The sequence below is a fragment of the Stegostoma tigrinum genome, chromosome 7 (genome assembly GCF_030684315.1).
Source record: "Stegostoma tigrinum isolate sSteTig4 chromosome 7, sSteTig4.hap1, whole genome shotgun sequence".
Lineage (NCBI taxonomy): Eukaryota > Metazoa > Chordata > Chondrichthyes > Orectolobiformes > Stegostomatidae > Stegostoma > Stegostoma tigrinum.
Genome location: NC_081360.1, coordinates 58,045,026 through 58,060,292, shown reverse-complemented (window position 1 = coordinate 58,060,292; position 15,267 = coordinate 58,045,026). Strand labels below are relative to the sequence as shown.

The window sequence follows — 15,267 nt, the reverse complement described above, 5'->3', positions numbered from 1 at the left end:
AGTGATTATAGTCCTAACCAATATAGCCTGTCTTCACACATCAATGGTGCCATCCCAGACATTGGCATAGCATTGGCTAAATAAGGACATGGAACATAAGAAATAGGAGCCAGGCGTAAGCTAACCATTGAAAACATTTCTTGTTTCCTGAACTATCCCTATATAACCAGATTCCTAAAATTTTATTTAGTCTCTGTTTTCAATATATTTGTCGACTAAGTATCCACAGTAGACTACAATTGGAAATTTCAAAGATTCACAACTAACTGGTTGAAGGATAAATATATTGCAGTTATGTTGATACGCTGTGAGCTGGACACTTCTAAAGAAATGCCATAGGGAGGTAGGATACAGCAGGAGGAATCAGTCAGTTTGAAACATGGGGCAGGCTTTAGCAGTGGTGGATTTTCCTCCACTGCCACCAAAAATGTTATTGTGAAACTTAACATGCTCCATTGGGCTATGCTACAGCCATTTCACCACTGAGGAGTCAGTAGCACCAGTGTAATCAGTCCAAAAACCAGAAAGCTAGGTGTCAGTTGACAGGTAGTACAGATGGGTAGTATTTTAACAGGGCCAAAATAGGAGGATCTTGGGTGAAGGACACAAAGAAAGTGGGGGCTGGGGTGCACACGTCACAGCATGTAGGTCACTTAGGTGGGGGCAGAGTTTGGGATCCTCAATTGGTGTAAGGGCAGTTGCCCACTAGCTTGTAAATTATGGCTAGGTCGACACTGGGTGGCAGGAAAAGCACAGCATTTGATGCCCCCTCATCTGCAAATCTGCTTGTTGGGACTGTTAGCTACTGTCCAAAGTCAACTGATCTTCAAAGGATTGAGATAATGTGTTTACTGCCTTATTAATGTGTGCAACTATTTGTACTTGAACAATTAAAATTGCTGATTGCTGCCATATTGATTATCTTATTGGATCATGTGGCATAATAGTGGATGTACATATTTGCTTTCTTATGTTTACTTTCATCATGTAATACCTAAACCATTAAATTCTCTATTTAAAGTACGTTCAAATTGACATCAAGCATTCATTTCAATTTGGCATGGCAACTGCTATAGGATTCAGTAGATTGTACTTAAAGATTTCAAATTCTTAGACCATTGTGATGAGTACTAGGTTGACTGGCAGCTGTATAGCTGAGTTGATTTACTCCTGACTGAAATGATCCTAATGTGCTGGTAGAAAGAATTAACCACAAAGTAAGAAAGCATTTTAAATTAGTAGGATGGGAAGAAAAGACAAAACGGTCTGAAACAAGAAGTTTAGGAAATAGAATACAAACTTTCCTGTAGGCCAGAGAGAGGTTAAAGTGAAATGCAATGATAGAATAACAGCAAACCTTGTAAAGGAAGTATAAAATAAAAATAGAAAAATGAGAAAGGTCACAGACTTGAAATATTGATTCTACCTAGATACTGTCATTTCCAGCACTTTCTGTTTCTTTAAGTTTAGTTTCCAGCATCCGCAAGATCTTACTTCTGTAAAAGAGTCACAAAAGAATCAAGGTTGAATTGTTTTTATCTGGTTGTGAAACATAATATAAGTAAAGCTCAATTGGGTAGGCATCAGTTTTGATTTACTATATGCCTATTTCCTGGGTAACAAGTAAAAGGGATGATGACCTGCTATTCTAGGCTCATGTTTACAACCAAAGATGAAGGGTACTGTTGTTTGGACAGGTGAAAATCTTAAAACAAAGAGCTACAACTAAAGTGATTAAAAAAAAACCCAATGTCTCAATTTCATGTGCTATGCTTCATTATCATTTTAACGAGGACATTTAAAGTCCTACCCAAACTTTTCAGTTTGGAATATCTGAGGATTTTCTCCTTCAACTTCAACTTCAACTTCTAAATAATAAGGGAGATCACTTTTTTTCTAAAAGAATAATCTGGATTCACAGACATTATTTGGTTTTTTGAACTTTATATCTGTACATTCAAAAGATGAAGGTGTAGAAATGTGTGGTTAGCAAAGCAAGGAAGTACATGATGAATGGTAGGACCCTGGAAGTAGAGGATCAGAGTGACAGTGGTGTGATTGTTGACAGATCCTTGAAGACAGCAGGACAGGTGGAAAAGGTGATGAAGAAGACCTACGGGATACCGCCTATATTAGTTGACATGCTGAATACTAGAGCAGAGAAGTTATGATTGAGCTGGAGAATCTATTAGTCAGGCCACAGCTGGGGAACTGTGTGCAATTCCGGTTGCCAGCCATAGGGAGGATGGCATTGCATTTAGAGAGGATGTAGAGGAGGTGCACCCGGATGTTGCCTGGATTTAGTGATTCAGCTATGAATAGAGACTAGATAGGCTGGTTTGTTTTCATTGAGCCGAGGAGACTGAAGAGGTCTTAATTGAGGAGTACAGAATTATGAGGGTCAAAGATAGGGTAGATAGGAAGAAACCTTCCTCATAGACGGATTTTATAACGGGATTGGAATTGAAGGTAAAAGGTTGGAAGTTTTAAAGGTGATTTAAGGAAGAATGCTTTTCCTTAAAGGTAGTGGGTATCTGGAGCTCACTGTTTGAATGGGTGTTATAGGTGGGAACCATCATAATATATACTATTTAAATGGTCACCTAAAGCATCAGAGCATACAAGACTACTGTCCAATTGCTGAAAAATGAACAAGTGATTGGCGCTTGATGACTGACACAGATATGGTGGACGGAAGGACCTCATTCACAGCCTTAAAACCTGATGCCTATGAATTTCAAATGGTATCTAGGTGCAGAAATGATTAGGAAAGTAAATAGAATATTGGCATTTATTGTAAGGGAAGGGACTCATGCTGCACGAATAGTATCCTTTCTAATTCAGAAGGTCTTGATGCGGTCCAGCCTATTGCAGAGATGTGTCATAACATCTCCGAACAGGCTGATTTTAAAAAAATTTGGGCTCTTGTGACACAGATGAGCCAGAAGGTCTGGGTTCAAGTCCCAGTTGCCACACAGATGTATCCAAACAGATTGCAATAAAAAAATCAATTAACGAGGAACTGAGTATTAATATATGAAAAGGTGCTGCAGCTGTTCATTGCCTTTATTCAAGCACATCTGAAGTTCTGTGAATAGTTTTGGTCTCTTTTTAGTTAGGAAAAGATATAATGCATTAGAAGCTGTGACACCGTCTAAACTGGTAACAGTACAGTAGAGAAAATTGTAATTTCCTCAACATTCTGTGCGATCTCCAATTGTTTTCGAGAATGTTGTTTGAAAAGGCCTTTTAATAATTTGTATAAGTTCTATATAGGGATCAATAAATATAGTTGTGTTGAAGTTAACTTTAGCCCTCTTGAAAGATTTGCCAGAAATCTCCACTCATGAGTTAAGTGGAGACTGCTAATTTTGCTGTTCTTGTTTTACACTCACAGGAAGATTAATTTCATTAATATTATTTAAAATATTATTGAAAATTAGGATCATTAAATGGAAAATTATAGGAAGGGATATTACTTTTCATAACTTTTTTTCTTTTCTTTTATAATCAGGAAGAAATCCCTCCTCATCTTGATGAAATTCCAGAGGATGTGCATGTCTTAGAATGTCCATATCTTGACTTGAAAGCCTCTGTTCTGCAGGAGTTCCTGAATCTGAATGCAAAATACAAATCTCAGCTAGAGGAAATCAATCACCAACTTAAATTTACAGACAGGTAAAGTAACAATTAACACAAAAAATGAATAATGAGATTAATCTGCAAGTAATTTTCCTGCCAATTAGATGAAAAATCCTGACACTGCAGTGGGCATATTTGTATAATTACGAAAGTGATTTTCATCTGCCCGCCACCTGATGCAAGCTGAAAATCAGGGGGGTCGACAGGTGACTTAAAACCCCAACCTCCAATTATAAGCATTTTACTTGATGTGATTTTAGGCAAAAACTCAAAGTATGTCCATGTATCAGAGTTATATTGTGTTTCCAGAACAATGCAAACATAACCTTGTCTTATTTTAGTTTCTCTGCAGATATTATGATCCTAGTGGAGCAGTAACCTTTCTTTTAAAAAAAATTCTTTTCAATCATTCCAGTTAACGGAAATTTCTGTTATTTCTTAAAATAAAAAAAGCTATGATAATCTACGGTTTAAAACTTAAGAACTTTTTTCTTCCACATGAGTTAATAAAGCAAATATTAAATAACGCCTTAATCATCTTTGTTCTAAAGCTCAAAATCAACTACTAGTTGTGGTTTATTGTGCTCTGTACTCTATAAATTACATATTAAATAACCATTAAGCCGCATCATATGAGTTGACTCAATCACAGAATCCTTTAAAACTCTGTTTTCCTTCTGAGGAATTTCAGCTCCTCACTTTCCAGGATGTAGTTTAATCCAAAACTGCCATAGATATATAACTGTCTTGACCAGATAGAGCACTCCAATTGGTCTTCACCACATTGGCACATATCTGGAAAACCTGCTCAGCTTGATCTGGTGATAAGCCATCCAATATTATTTGTGAATTAGAGAAACAGCAACTGGCTTCCTCAATCTCTTCCTTAGCCAGATGGCTGTAGGGCTGGTGTGAGTGAAAAGCTTCATGCTGTGAGTTACATTTGATATGTTACCTGGGTGAAGTCAATTCTTCTCATTTGATTTATAATTTTACAATGTTGATCAGTTAATGGATTATGGTGAAGACTGAGAAAGATGGTGCAGGAGATATTGTCATGGGCAGGGAATGTTGCTTATTGCTGAATGTTGAATGTTGCTGAATCAGGTTTATCCTTAGCCATACAAATCAATTGATCACTGTGAATTTTATAATGGCTTTTGCAGCTTCCTTCAGATGTGTGGATCCTGACCTTCTCTGAGGTGCCTCTTTCATGCTTCTCATCCCTGTCCTCCTCTGAAGAAGAGTGCTATATCAATCTTTTCTCTTGATCCAGCTCCTCACCTCTTTGTATAGTCATGTTGTGGAGCATGGAGCACGCAACAAAACAAACACGAAATTGGACACACTGTCTGGCTCAGACTGGAGGGCACCACTAAAACAGTGAAAGCAAAGGAAGCATATCTTCAACATGCCAGTGGTCTGCTCAAAGCAGGTCCATGTTGAAAGATGATTTTGGTTGTAGCCCCTCTCTGCTTCTCTGCCTAGGTACAAGACAGGGACATGGACCACCTCTTTGAGCAATAAATTTTATCGACCAGCAACTATCCACAGAGCCTGCATGTTGGCCTGAAGAGGTGCAGCATCTAGTGTTCTCTCAGGAACCAGGCACTATTACAGTTGCCCTGAGTGCAGACATGTAGACACAGAGCAGTCTGATACTGATTGAATGGTGGCCATTTCTCATGAAGAATCAAGTTCTCTGGTCTGTTAGGTGACTACATGCGTGCAATTAAAAATCTCCTGGAGCTGCGGGAATCCATTAAAACAATCCTACAAAGTCTCTGTCAGCTGATTGAAAATCTGAAACTGGGACAGTGAGGCCTTTTAGTGAGCCCCGATACCAAGCACTTCATTTAATGCCATTGCAGATTCCAGATGCTCTGCAGCTGCTTAATTAGTACACATTTTACCATTACCTTCAACATTAACTCCCTCTTGCATCAATGCTCAGTGACAACAGTGTACCATCTACAGGATGCGCTGTGGCAGCTCCAAGACTCCTCCACTAGCACCTTCTAAACTTGCAACTCTACCACCTAGAACAAGGACTGCAGTAATTCAAGAAAGCAGCCAAGCATCACCTTCCGTAGAGCAATTAGATATGGCCTCACATACCATGCTGGCTATATAACGCTGGCGTCGCAAGTCATGAACATTTTTTTCTAAACATTAGAGTGGAAATCTGGAAGTTGATGTCAGCAATAACCTGTTCTTCCACAGGTGCAATGTTGTAACCTATGTAGATATAATCAGCACAGAATCTGTAACTGAACTTGAACTTGAACTTCAACTTTTTATACACTGTTCTCACTTAAATCCATTAAAACCATTGTTGAATGAGGGACTTATGCATTTTTAATTGCAAATTAAGTCATATCACTGAACAATCTCACAGAGCTGACAAACTAATATTAGGAGTCTTCAGTTTCTCTCACTTCCTCCATTCTATTATAAAAGTTTCATTGACTTTTTTCAAGTTTGTTTTCTTTTCGAGGCATGACACTAACCCAAGACCCCGTAGCGAGATGTTTAACTTTGTACAGGCCCTCCTGAGTTTGATGAAAGAAATATGTAGGCATTTTCCTTTCTATTGAAAAGATGGGGTGGCACTGTTTGTGCAAAACAAACTTTCTGACAGAGCTCAAAGTCTATGTTATGCTTTCTGAGGAGGCTTCTAATGATTATAAAATGTCAAAAAATTCTTGGTGCATAGAGAGTTAGTTTCTGAAGCTTACAGGCAAAATGGTAGGAAGCTGCTTGGGTAGACCTACATAGAATTTGAGGGTAAAGCAAAATAATTTTGGTTGTTGGATGTAGGCATTAAAGATAGACATTATGTATGAGAACCTTAAGGAAATAGTTCCCTGGAAGAATTCAAAAATCCAGTCTTTCCAATAGTAAGAACCTATATTAAAAGCCGAAGATTTCAACTGTTAGTTAGACAGCTAAAATGGGTGATAATTTTAAAGGCTTGTCCTTTAACCTAAACCCTTTTCTATCACCACTACAATCCTACGAAGGATAGAAGGTGAGAGGGTTAAAAGAAGAAAGAAGAAAGGTAGAGATGAGAAAGGACAGCTGAGAATCCCCGGGACAGCCTCCTCATACCTGAAAGGAAGGTGCTGAGCTTAGAAGTGATGCCCTTTAAGCCTTTGCATTGATAAGTGAATGTTTCTGGATAAACCCATAGGACTTCTTAGGGTACATAAAGTCAATGCAGAGAAAGGAGCCTTGACCAAGAATACCACAAACCAACTTGAAGCTCTGACTGCCACTGACGCTGAGTAGAAATACCATGGTGAGTATGAGGGAGATGAACAAAAGAGAAGTTTGGTACAGTAACAGGCCCTTTGGCCCTCCAAGCCTGTGGCAATCATTATGCCTGACTAAACTAAAACACAAACCTTCTGCCCTTATTTGGTCTGTACCTCTGTATTCCCTCCCTATTCATGTAATCATCCAGACGACCCTTAAATGTTGCCAATGTACCTGCTTCCACTACCTCCTCTGGCAGTGCATTCCAGGCTCCAACCATTCTCTGTGTGAAAAACATTCCTTGCACATTTCCCTTAAGCTTTTGCCTTCTCACCTTGAACATGTGTCCCCTTGTAATCGAAACTTCAACCCTGGGGAAAAAAGCCTCTGACTATCCACCCTATCTATATCTGTCATAATTTTGTAGACCTCTACCAGGTCTCATCTCAGCTGCCATCTTTCCAACAAAAACAATCCTAGTCTTTTTAACCTTTCCTCACAGGCAATGCCCTTGAGACCTGGCAACATCCTAGTGAACCTTCTCTGTGCTCTCTCCAAAGCTTTCACACCCTTCTCATAATGTGGCAACCAAAACTGCGCACAATACTCCAAATGTGCCCTAACAAGGATCTTATATAGGTGCAACTGTTGTACTCCATGCCCGACCGATGAAGGCAAGTATGCCATGTGCCTTCTTAATCACCTTGGCCACCTGTGTTGCCACTTTAGGGAACTGTGGACCTGCATGCCCAGATCCATCTGTATGTTAATGTTCCTAATGGTACTGTCATGTACAGTATAATTCATACCTAAATTTGGACCTCCAAAATGCATCGCCTCGCATTTGTCTCGATTAAAGTCCCATCTGCCACTTCTGTGATCACGTTGCCAATCTATCTATATCCTATTGTAACCTTTCACAATAGCCGGCACTATCAGCAATTCCACCAACCTCTGTGTCATCTGCCAACTTACTATTCAGACCACCCATATTTTCCTCCAGATCATTTATATATAGTACAAACAACAGAGGTCCTAAGACCGGTCCCTGTGGGACACCATTAGTTGCAGGTCCCCATTCTGAAGAATACCCTTCCACCGTTACCCCCTGTCTTCTATGACCAAGCCAGTTTTCTATTCCATCTAGCCAGCCCATCCTGAAATTCCTGTGATTTTAGTTTTTGTACCAATCTGCCGTGTGGGACTTTATCAAATGTTTACTGAAGTCCATATAAACTATATCCACAGCTCAATCCTCATCAATTATTTTTGTCACAAGATACCTGAGAGTTATTCTTGTCAAAAGGAGAAGTAATTCATCCCTCAAATAAGACAGGTAAATTATTTATGGTTACAGGAGCTGGGGACTGGCATATCTCTTCCCAGAGAGCATGTTGAATGGTTTTAACAAACAATATTAGCAGGAATTTATACCTCTACCTTTGTACTGAATACATCTGGAGGGTCCTAACATCTGAACTGTAATTATAAACGTGGTTTACCAATAGACAGAATTGACTTGCTGTTGGGGAAGTGATATGGTTGCAGTGAAAATCATAACTTCTCCATTAGTCGCAGAAATATCTAGAGAGAAAAAGAATACAGAGGAGTTGCAGAAGAGATTCCAGGACTTTATCCTTCATGTGCAGTGATCTGATCAATGACTGAACAAGTTTCAGTGGCTTGAAGTCAAATTGACACCACAGACATATATGTGGCTGTCTGAACCTTTCTTTCGGGAATTGAATAATCTGAAAGAAATGTTCAATAAGTCTTCCTGAATGAAGCTCAATGAGTTGATCCAGATTTAAGTAAAGCAGAACAATTTACTCAAAATTAACCTTAAGAAAAAGGAATTCCAGAATGTTAAAAATGGGTTCTGATGAGGAACTGAAGCCTTCCTTACACAAGATGAAAAGTGTTCAGTATTTCACCAAGAGTGATGCCACCCAAATATTTTCAGGCGATATTAAGCAAGGCCCTTGAATTTTCAATGGCAGGACATTAAGGGATCCTGAAGACCCAAGCACGTGTCAATTTTGTTACTGACCAGGATTTAACAAAGGCATGGTGCAATTTTGTAGAACATGCCACGTGTGCCTGATTATGGGGGTGAAAAAAATCAACTTGCAAAAAAAGAAATTGCGTCTCTCATTCCCACACCAGTTTTTGGGGAATGATTTAATAGGGTGTCAGTGGACTATTTGGCACTAGAAAGAGTCAGTGCACTCGTCCAGTCTTGGTCAGAACATAAAATTGGGCACTTGTCCAAGACATAACACTAATCACTTCTCAATATGCGTTGTCACCTTCAGAGACCAATGCACATGTACCTTTAAGTCCCACTGTCACTGTATACTCTTTTAAACAAGTCTCTATTGCCTCTCCCAATCACTTCTGTCAAAATGGATTAACTTGCATTATTCTGTATTAAGTTCCATTTGCCACTTGTCTACCCATTTGGCTAACCTATTCACGTCCCACTGAAGTTATTTACATCACCTTCACTGTTTGACACTCATCCATTTTGGTATTTTTGGCAAACTGTGAAATTTCACTCTGTATTCCAATATCCCATATCATTTATACACGTCAAAAATCAGTTGTCCTAACCCCACTGTCTACCATCCTGCAGCCTGGAAACTCTCAATTTATTGCTTTGATCCTTTTCTGTCCTTAAGACAATTTTTAAAAATTCATGCTTACAATGACTCTCCTGACCATGAGCCACAATTTTGTTTACCATCCATTGTGTGATACACTCAATTAAAATTCATACAGAAAATGTTCATGGCATTCCCATCATCAACCTTCTCATTTACTTTATCAAAAAATTCAAAAAAGTCAAGAGAAAGCAGTTTTTATATTTGGATACCAAGCCAAAGATAGGCTTAACACCATTTGGAGACAATTTTTGGCTTTCAGCCAGAAAGTTCTATTGTTGGTTGTATTATTGCATCAGTGACTACATTTCGGTTCACTTTTCCCAAACTCAAGGTCCTTCAATGAGTTGGGCCTGTAGTTCTTGAATGGATGTATTGAGGTTAGGCTGACATTCTGAATGTGCAAATGCACGTGGGTTTAAGTCAAGTCGGGTGCACTGTACATGCACAGTACAAATTCTGTTACAGAGCATTTTGAATATCCATATGCATGAATCATGAAAGATTAGCTTGCAAATAGGGTAAATAATTAGAAAGACAAAATAATCTTTTGTGAAAGGAGAATGGATTTTAAAAATAGTGAAGTCTTGTAGAACTGTAAAGCGAATTGCTGAGACCATATCTTTAGAAACCATCAACATCAGAATGAGATGTGATCTTATTGGAACGTAAAAGATTCTGAGAGCACTTGACAGGGTATTTACTGACATGATATTTGCCTCATGGCAAAATCTGGAACTAGACCACATAGTTTCAAATTAAGGAATTTCCCATTCAAGGTGAAGATGAGCTGGAAGTTTTTCTGTCAGAGGGACCTTAATGTTTGAAATTCTTTAATGTTAGAGGGTGGATCATTCAAAATATTCAAGATTGAGTTAGAGTTTTGATCTACAAGGGAGTCAAGTGTTTGTGAAGACTGGCGAGAAAGTAGAGCTGAGGTAGCTATAATCTCATTGAATAGCACAGCAAGCTTGAGGGACCAAATAATCTACAGCTGCTTTTATTTTTGCATTTTCATGTCCCCTGACTGACCAGTAGCTACATGCATTGTGTTTGCACCACAGGAAGGTTCAAAAAGCATTAGGGAACCCAAAAAAAAAAGCATTTTGCAGGTACAGTCATCAAAATTGGAAATCTTTCCTTCACTACCATAGCAGTCCTAATCCCTCAACAGTGAGGAAAATCAACCTAATTAGGCTTTTCTTTCTTATGTAGCAAAAATGGTTAATTTTTTTATGTTTAGGTTTGCGATTAAAGGTATTTCTCCCTTTTTCAGGAACTGTGGTTGGACTGAAGAAGATCATTGGACATTTCAAGTTATTGTGGATCTGTACTCTAATGAGACACAGAATCGAAATATGCTCTACATGGACATGCTGTTAAGGTTGCTGCCACACAAATCCAGGCAAGAACTGGTTAGTCCTTTATTTTGGCTGTAGAGGAAGGTATATGTGGGAGTTGGGAATTTTATTCTAAAATTATTTCCTCTCTTTGGAGAGGCAGAGTGTACTTTGAACATTGTGTCCAGCTTTGATTACCATTTACAAAGGAAACATTAAGTGCCCAGTGATAGTTTGTAGGCCATTGTCAAATGTCAAAGTATTGAGCTCTGAAGAAAACCCTGGCCCATTCAACTTTTAACTTCAGCACCTTGCAGTGCTGAACACATTTTAGCATTAGCCAAATTGGATCTATATGATTAATCCCCCACTTTGATGTTTCTGATGTCCATGTTGCTTTCTCATTGTCAACTATGAATTGTGGAAACATCGTGACTTCACTGTTGTGGGTGCAACTGACTAATTCAAAGATTAGTTTGTAAATCTTTTGATAGCACTTCTTCTGTTAAGGATCCCACAGTCCACTACTAGTCCCTCCAGCTTTGACCCTCTCCATATGAAGTTATTTGGATTACTTTCACCAGCACTGAACAATCACCAATGGTAATATCAATCCATTATGTTAAAGTCATGACACCTGAGATAACATACACATTATTCCGTGAGAGCAAATTAAGAGGACGCAAGTCCAAATTTAAATATGTTCCACCGTCAGGAGGTATTGTCATCATGCTGAGTGATTATTGTGTGGAATTAAACATAGAAATGTGGAAAATAGGAACAAGTGTAGGCCCTTCAGTTCTACAAGCCTGCTCTGCCTTTCAGTATGATCAGAGCTGATCATCCAATTCAGTACCCTGCTCCGAAGTTCTCCCTATACCCTTTAATTTCTTTAGCCCTAAGATTTATATTGAACTCCTACTTAAAAGCATTCAATGTTTTGGCCACAATGTTTTCTGTGACAGGCTTATCAATCCCTGGAGAAATGTCTTCACATCTCATTCCTAAATGCCTACCCTGTATCCTTAGTCTGTGATCCAATTCTGGACTCTCCAGTCATCAGGAACATCCTTCCTTCATTTGTTTTGTTTAGCCCAGTCAGAATTCTCATGTTTCTATGAGAGCCGCCTTATACTTCGAAAGAATAGAATCCTAAATGATCCAGTCTGTCGTCTTAATGAAGAGATAAACATCAAAGTTGTGAAGATGATAAACATGGGCTCCCCTCAAAAAGGAATTTGATTCCAGAATGTGAGTTAAACTTCGTGTCTTGCACTTTGGGAAATTTTGTGAAGGACATTCATTGTCCCTACCCACTTCTTATTTAATAAATGGAGCTTTTACCTGCCTTGCTATATTGTTTGGGAGCTTCCATGATACATTGTAGACTGGACTGAAAAATCTCTAGGATAGTGGAAATAAGCTCCGGTGAGTTTGGGCATTCTAGTCAAGTGAACCTGTGTTAATATTGTAAAAAGTCCCTAATTTTGTATGAATTACTGTGACTACATTGCACTTCTGCAACTGAATGAATGGCTTTAGACAAAAGGAAGAGTGCTTTACATATGTCTTGTGGTAGGAGCACCTCAGTTTTGGAAAAAAAATGATTACGCATTGCATCTATTAACATAATGAGCGAAATGCTGACTGACATAATTTAGAATTAATAAATAAACATGAATCTTTTACGATGTATGGAACAGAGTTCAGAACACCAACAGATTAAAAACTGTCCTAAAAGGTAGATTTTTGTTGAGAAAGTAACAAAGCCTTACTTCCTTGCAGATTGACCACTGGAGATTATGGGATGGATTTCAATTTAAGAAAGAGCACTGGAGGGTTCTGATTCAGAGCTGGACCCGTGACAAGAAAGACTTGCTTATGAAGACAGTGATGATATTTGCTGAAGCTTGTATTGCTCATGAGACTGACTTGTTGCTGGCAAATGACAGACGGAAGCAGCAAGAAATCTGTGCTGAATTAAACCACAAGGTGAGAAGAAACATTGATTTATACAGACATCATAATATGACTGCAGACAAAACTAAAACGTCCCTTTATAATTATTTGTCATAAGTATTTAAGATAATTTGATAATCGCATTGTCCTCCTAAAAACTGAAGTGCCCTACCCATTTATCTTTCCTGTTCACAGTGGTTGATGGTTTGTGAATGTTTACAGATTTTAGTCTTCAGTGTTCAGATGACTTTCTGACAAGGAATAAATCAAGATAAATATTGAAAACATGAAATATCATACTAAAACTGAGCCTTTACTCCTTACAACCTAATATGGCAAGAACTATCAGAGGCACATGTGGTTTTCTGCATTGCCTGTAAGCTTCGACATTATGACTAAAAAATACAGATTGAAGATCATTTATCAAAGAAATAATAAGATAAGTAGTAAAAATTTTACAGTGACAATTAAAAAATTAGCATCAGATGAAACCAATTTCATGTAAAGCTAGTATTTTTAAGGCATTATGATCAGTGCCAGGATAAAAAAACTTTTAGGTGACTGCAACCACTTCCAAATTAATGTTTGCAAATGTTGTGATGTTTAGATATTAAGATCATGGGTTATCAGTTTCATGAAATATGAACTTTAGAACTTTTAAACAACTCTTTGGAATGCAATATACTTCACTGTTTTAAATGCATGCAATTAAGACCAGCTCTGGAGTTTGGAGACTGAGAGCAAGATTTTGCATCGGGAAAGATGTAGCCAGAGTATGCAATTTCTGAAGAGGTGACCTGCTAATTGTCTGGAGGGCAATCGAGAAGCTAGTTAGCAAGTATGGGCGTGGGATCCAAATGGACCTGCAAGTACGGGCCCTATTTAAATGCATCACAATGGTTATTACTACGACAGCCATTTCAAAGAAAAAGGCAAGAACTAGGTCAAGAAATGAGGCAAAGGCTTGGAACCTAGGTTAGGCTAGAATTCCCTCCCTAAAGACATTGTGGGACTACGACAGCATAAGGACTGCACCAATTCAAGAAGCCATCTTTCCAAGGGCAACAAGGGACGGGAAGTGAATGCTGGCCGACCAACAACACCTACGTCTATGAGTGAATAAGTTTTTGAATAAAGCTATCCCATGCTTCTCAGTTGCTGCCTTAAATATTGTTTAGTGATCAAGGAATATACTCCTTCCAGAGGGTGGAAACAAATGATCAAGGCAAACAAAGCAAGCATGGATGGAGGTGACTGAAACAGTCAGAAACGGAAATGTCGTTCACAGGAACTGAATATAATGCCAGAAAAGTTTTGAAGAGCTTCTCCTCTCTGGTAAGACGATTGCAATGTGACTGCCTGATAACAGGCCTCTGAAAATGCAATCTCCAGCAGACAAGCAGCGGAGGATCCTCAGTGAGTATGCTGCACCTGAATATTGAAGGAATATGTAACCAGGGTACCTAATGAACCCTCAGTGAGTCTTAGAGGCATTGCACTTGTTGGGGATTTGCCAGTGCTGATACGTACAGCTTCTTATGAATAAGCTTATAATAAGTACACTCCCCCTTTTTCATTATCGTACCAGAAACTCAGTTTCATTGGGAAGTCTCAGCACAGCAAAGGCTTCTACTGTCAAAGCCTAGTTCTCAGGCTCTCCTTCTGTCTCCCATGGGTACCTTTCAATGAAGGATGACTACCTAATTCTACACAGGACTGGTGCCATTGGAAATAACCCAATGAACAGAACAAGTCATATCATAAAGTCCATCCTGCACCCACTCAGATACGGTCACATTGGTAGGTGGGTAGAATCAGTGAAGAGCACTGCATTTTGAGCGAAAAAACAGAGGTAAGACAGTGGCAGCAGCAGATAGTCCCAGGAAGATAGCAGAAATGTACAGCTGGGTGCAGCATCTGGCCCTTAGTGCTTACAAGAAAAAAATTCTACCTCCACCGGTAGCGGTAAATGTGCTTTTGTATCTTGAAGTTCCTTAAGGCAGTTGTTGGACATGGGATGATAACTAATGATAATATCGATTCAATTCATTTGCATCATTACGGCGGACAGCTTTGAATGTGTAGGCTGCTTCATAGAGAGAGCATGATATTCATAGATAGCCAGATGTGGTTTCATTCTGAAAGAATATAAGTGCAGCACACTGACTTGAAGTATTGCATGTAGAGCACTGTAATGTGGATTGGTCACTGGAGCTGAAAGAATGGAAATGTGTGAGGTAAATAACAGTTGTACCCTAGCTGGTGCACACCTGCAGCCATCAGGAATACAGGGCAGGTGGTGACCTAGTGGTGTTACCACAGGACTGTTAATCCAGAGACCCAGATAAATCCTGGGGACCTGGGTTTGAATCCTGCCACTTCAAATGGTGGAATTTGAATTCAAC

The 15,267-nt window shown here is 39.0% G+C and overlaps 1 protein-coding gene across 4 annotated transcripts in view; it reads left to right on the top strand.

Moving 5' to 3' along the window:
• LOC125454216 (coiled-coil domain-containing protein 148-like) overlaps window positions 1-15,267 on the top strand; it is a 98,055-nt gene that overhangs the window by 62,838 nt on the left and 19,950 nt on the right. For all 4 annotated transcript variants that reach the window (XM_048534763.2, XM_048534762.2, XM_059647288.1 and 1 more), the window contains 3 exons: window positions 3,515-3,678; window positions 10,840-10,978; window positions 12,689-12,895. In XM_048534763.2, the coding sequence (XP_048390720.1) occupies window positions 3,515-3,678; window positions 10,840-10,978; window positions 12,689-12,895 (510 nt within the window). The remainder of the gene's footprint in view (window positions 1-3,514; window positions 3,679-10,839; window positions 10,979-12,688; window positions 12,896-15,267) is intronic.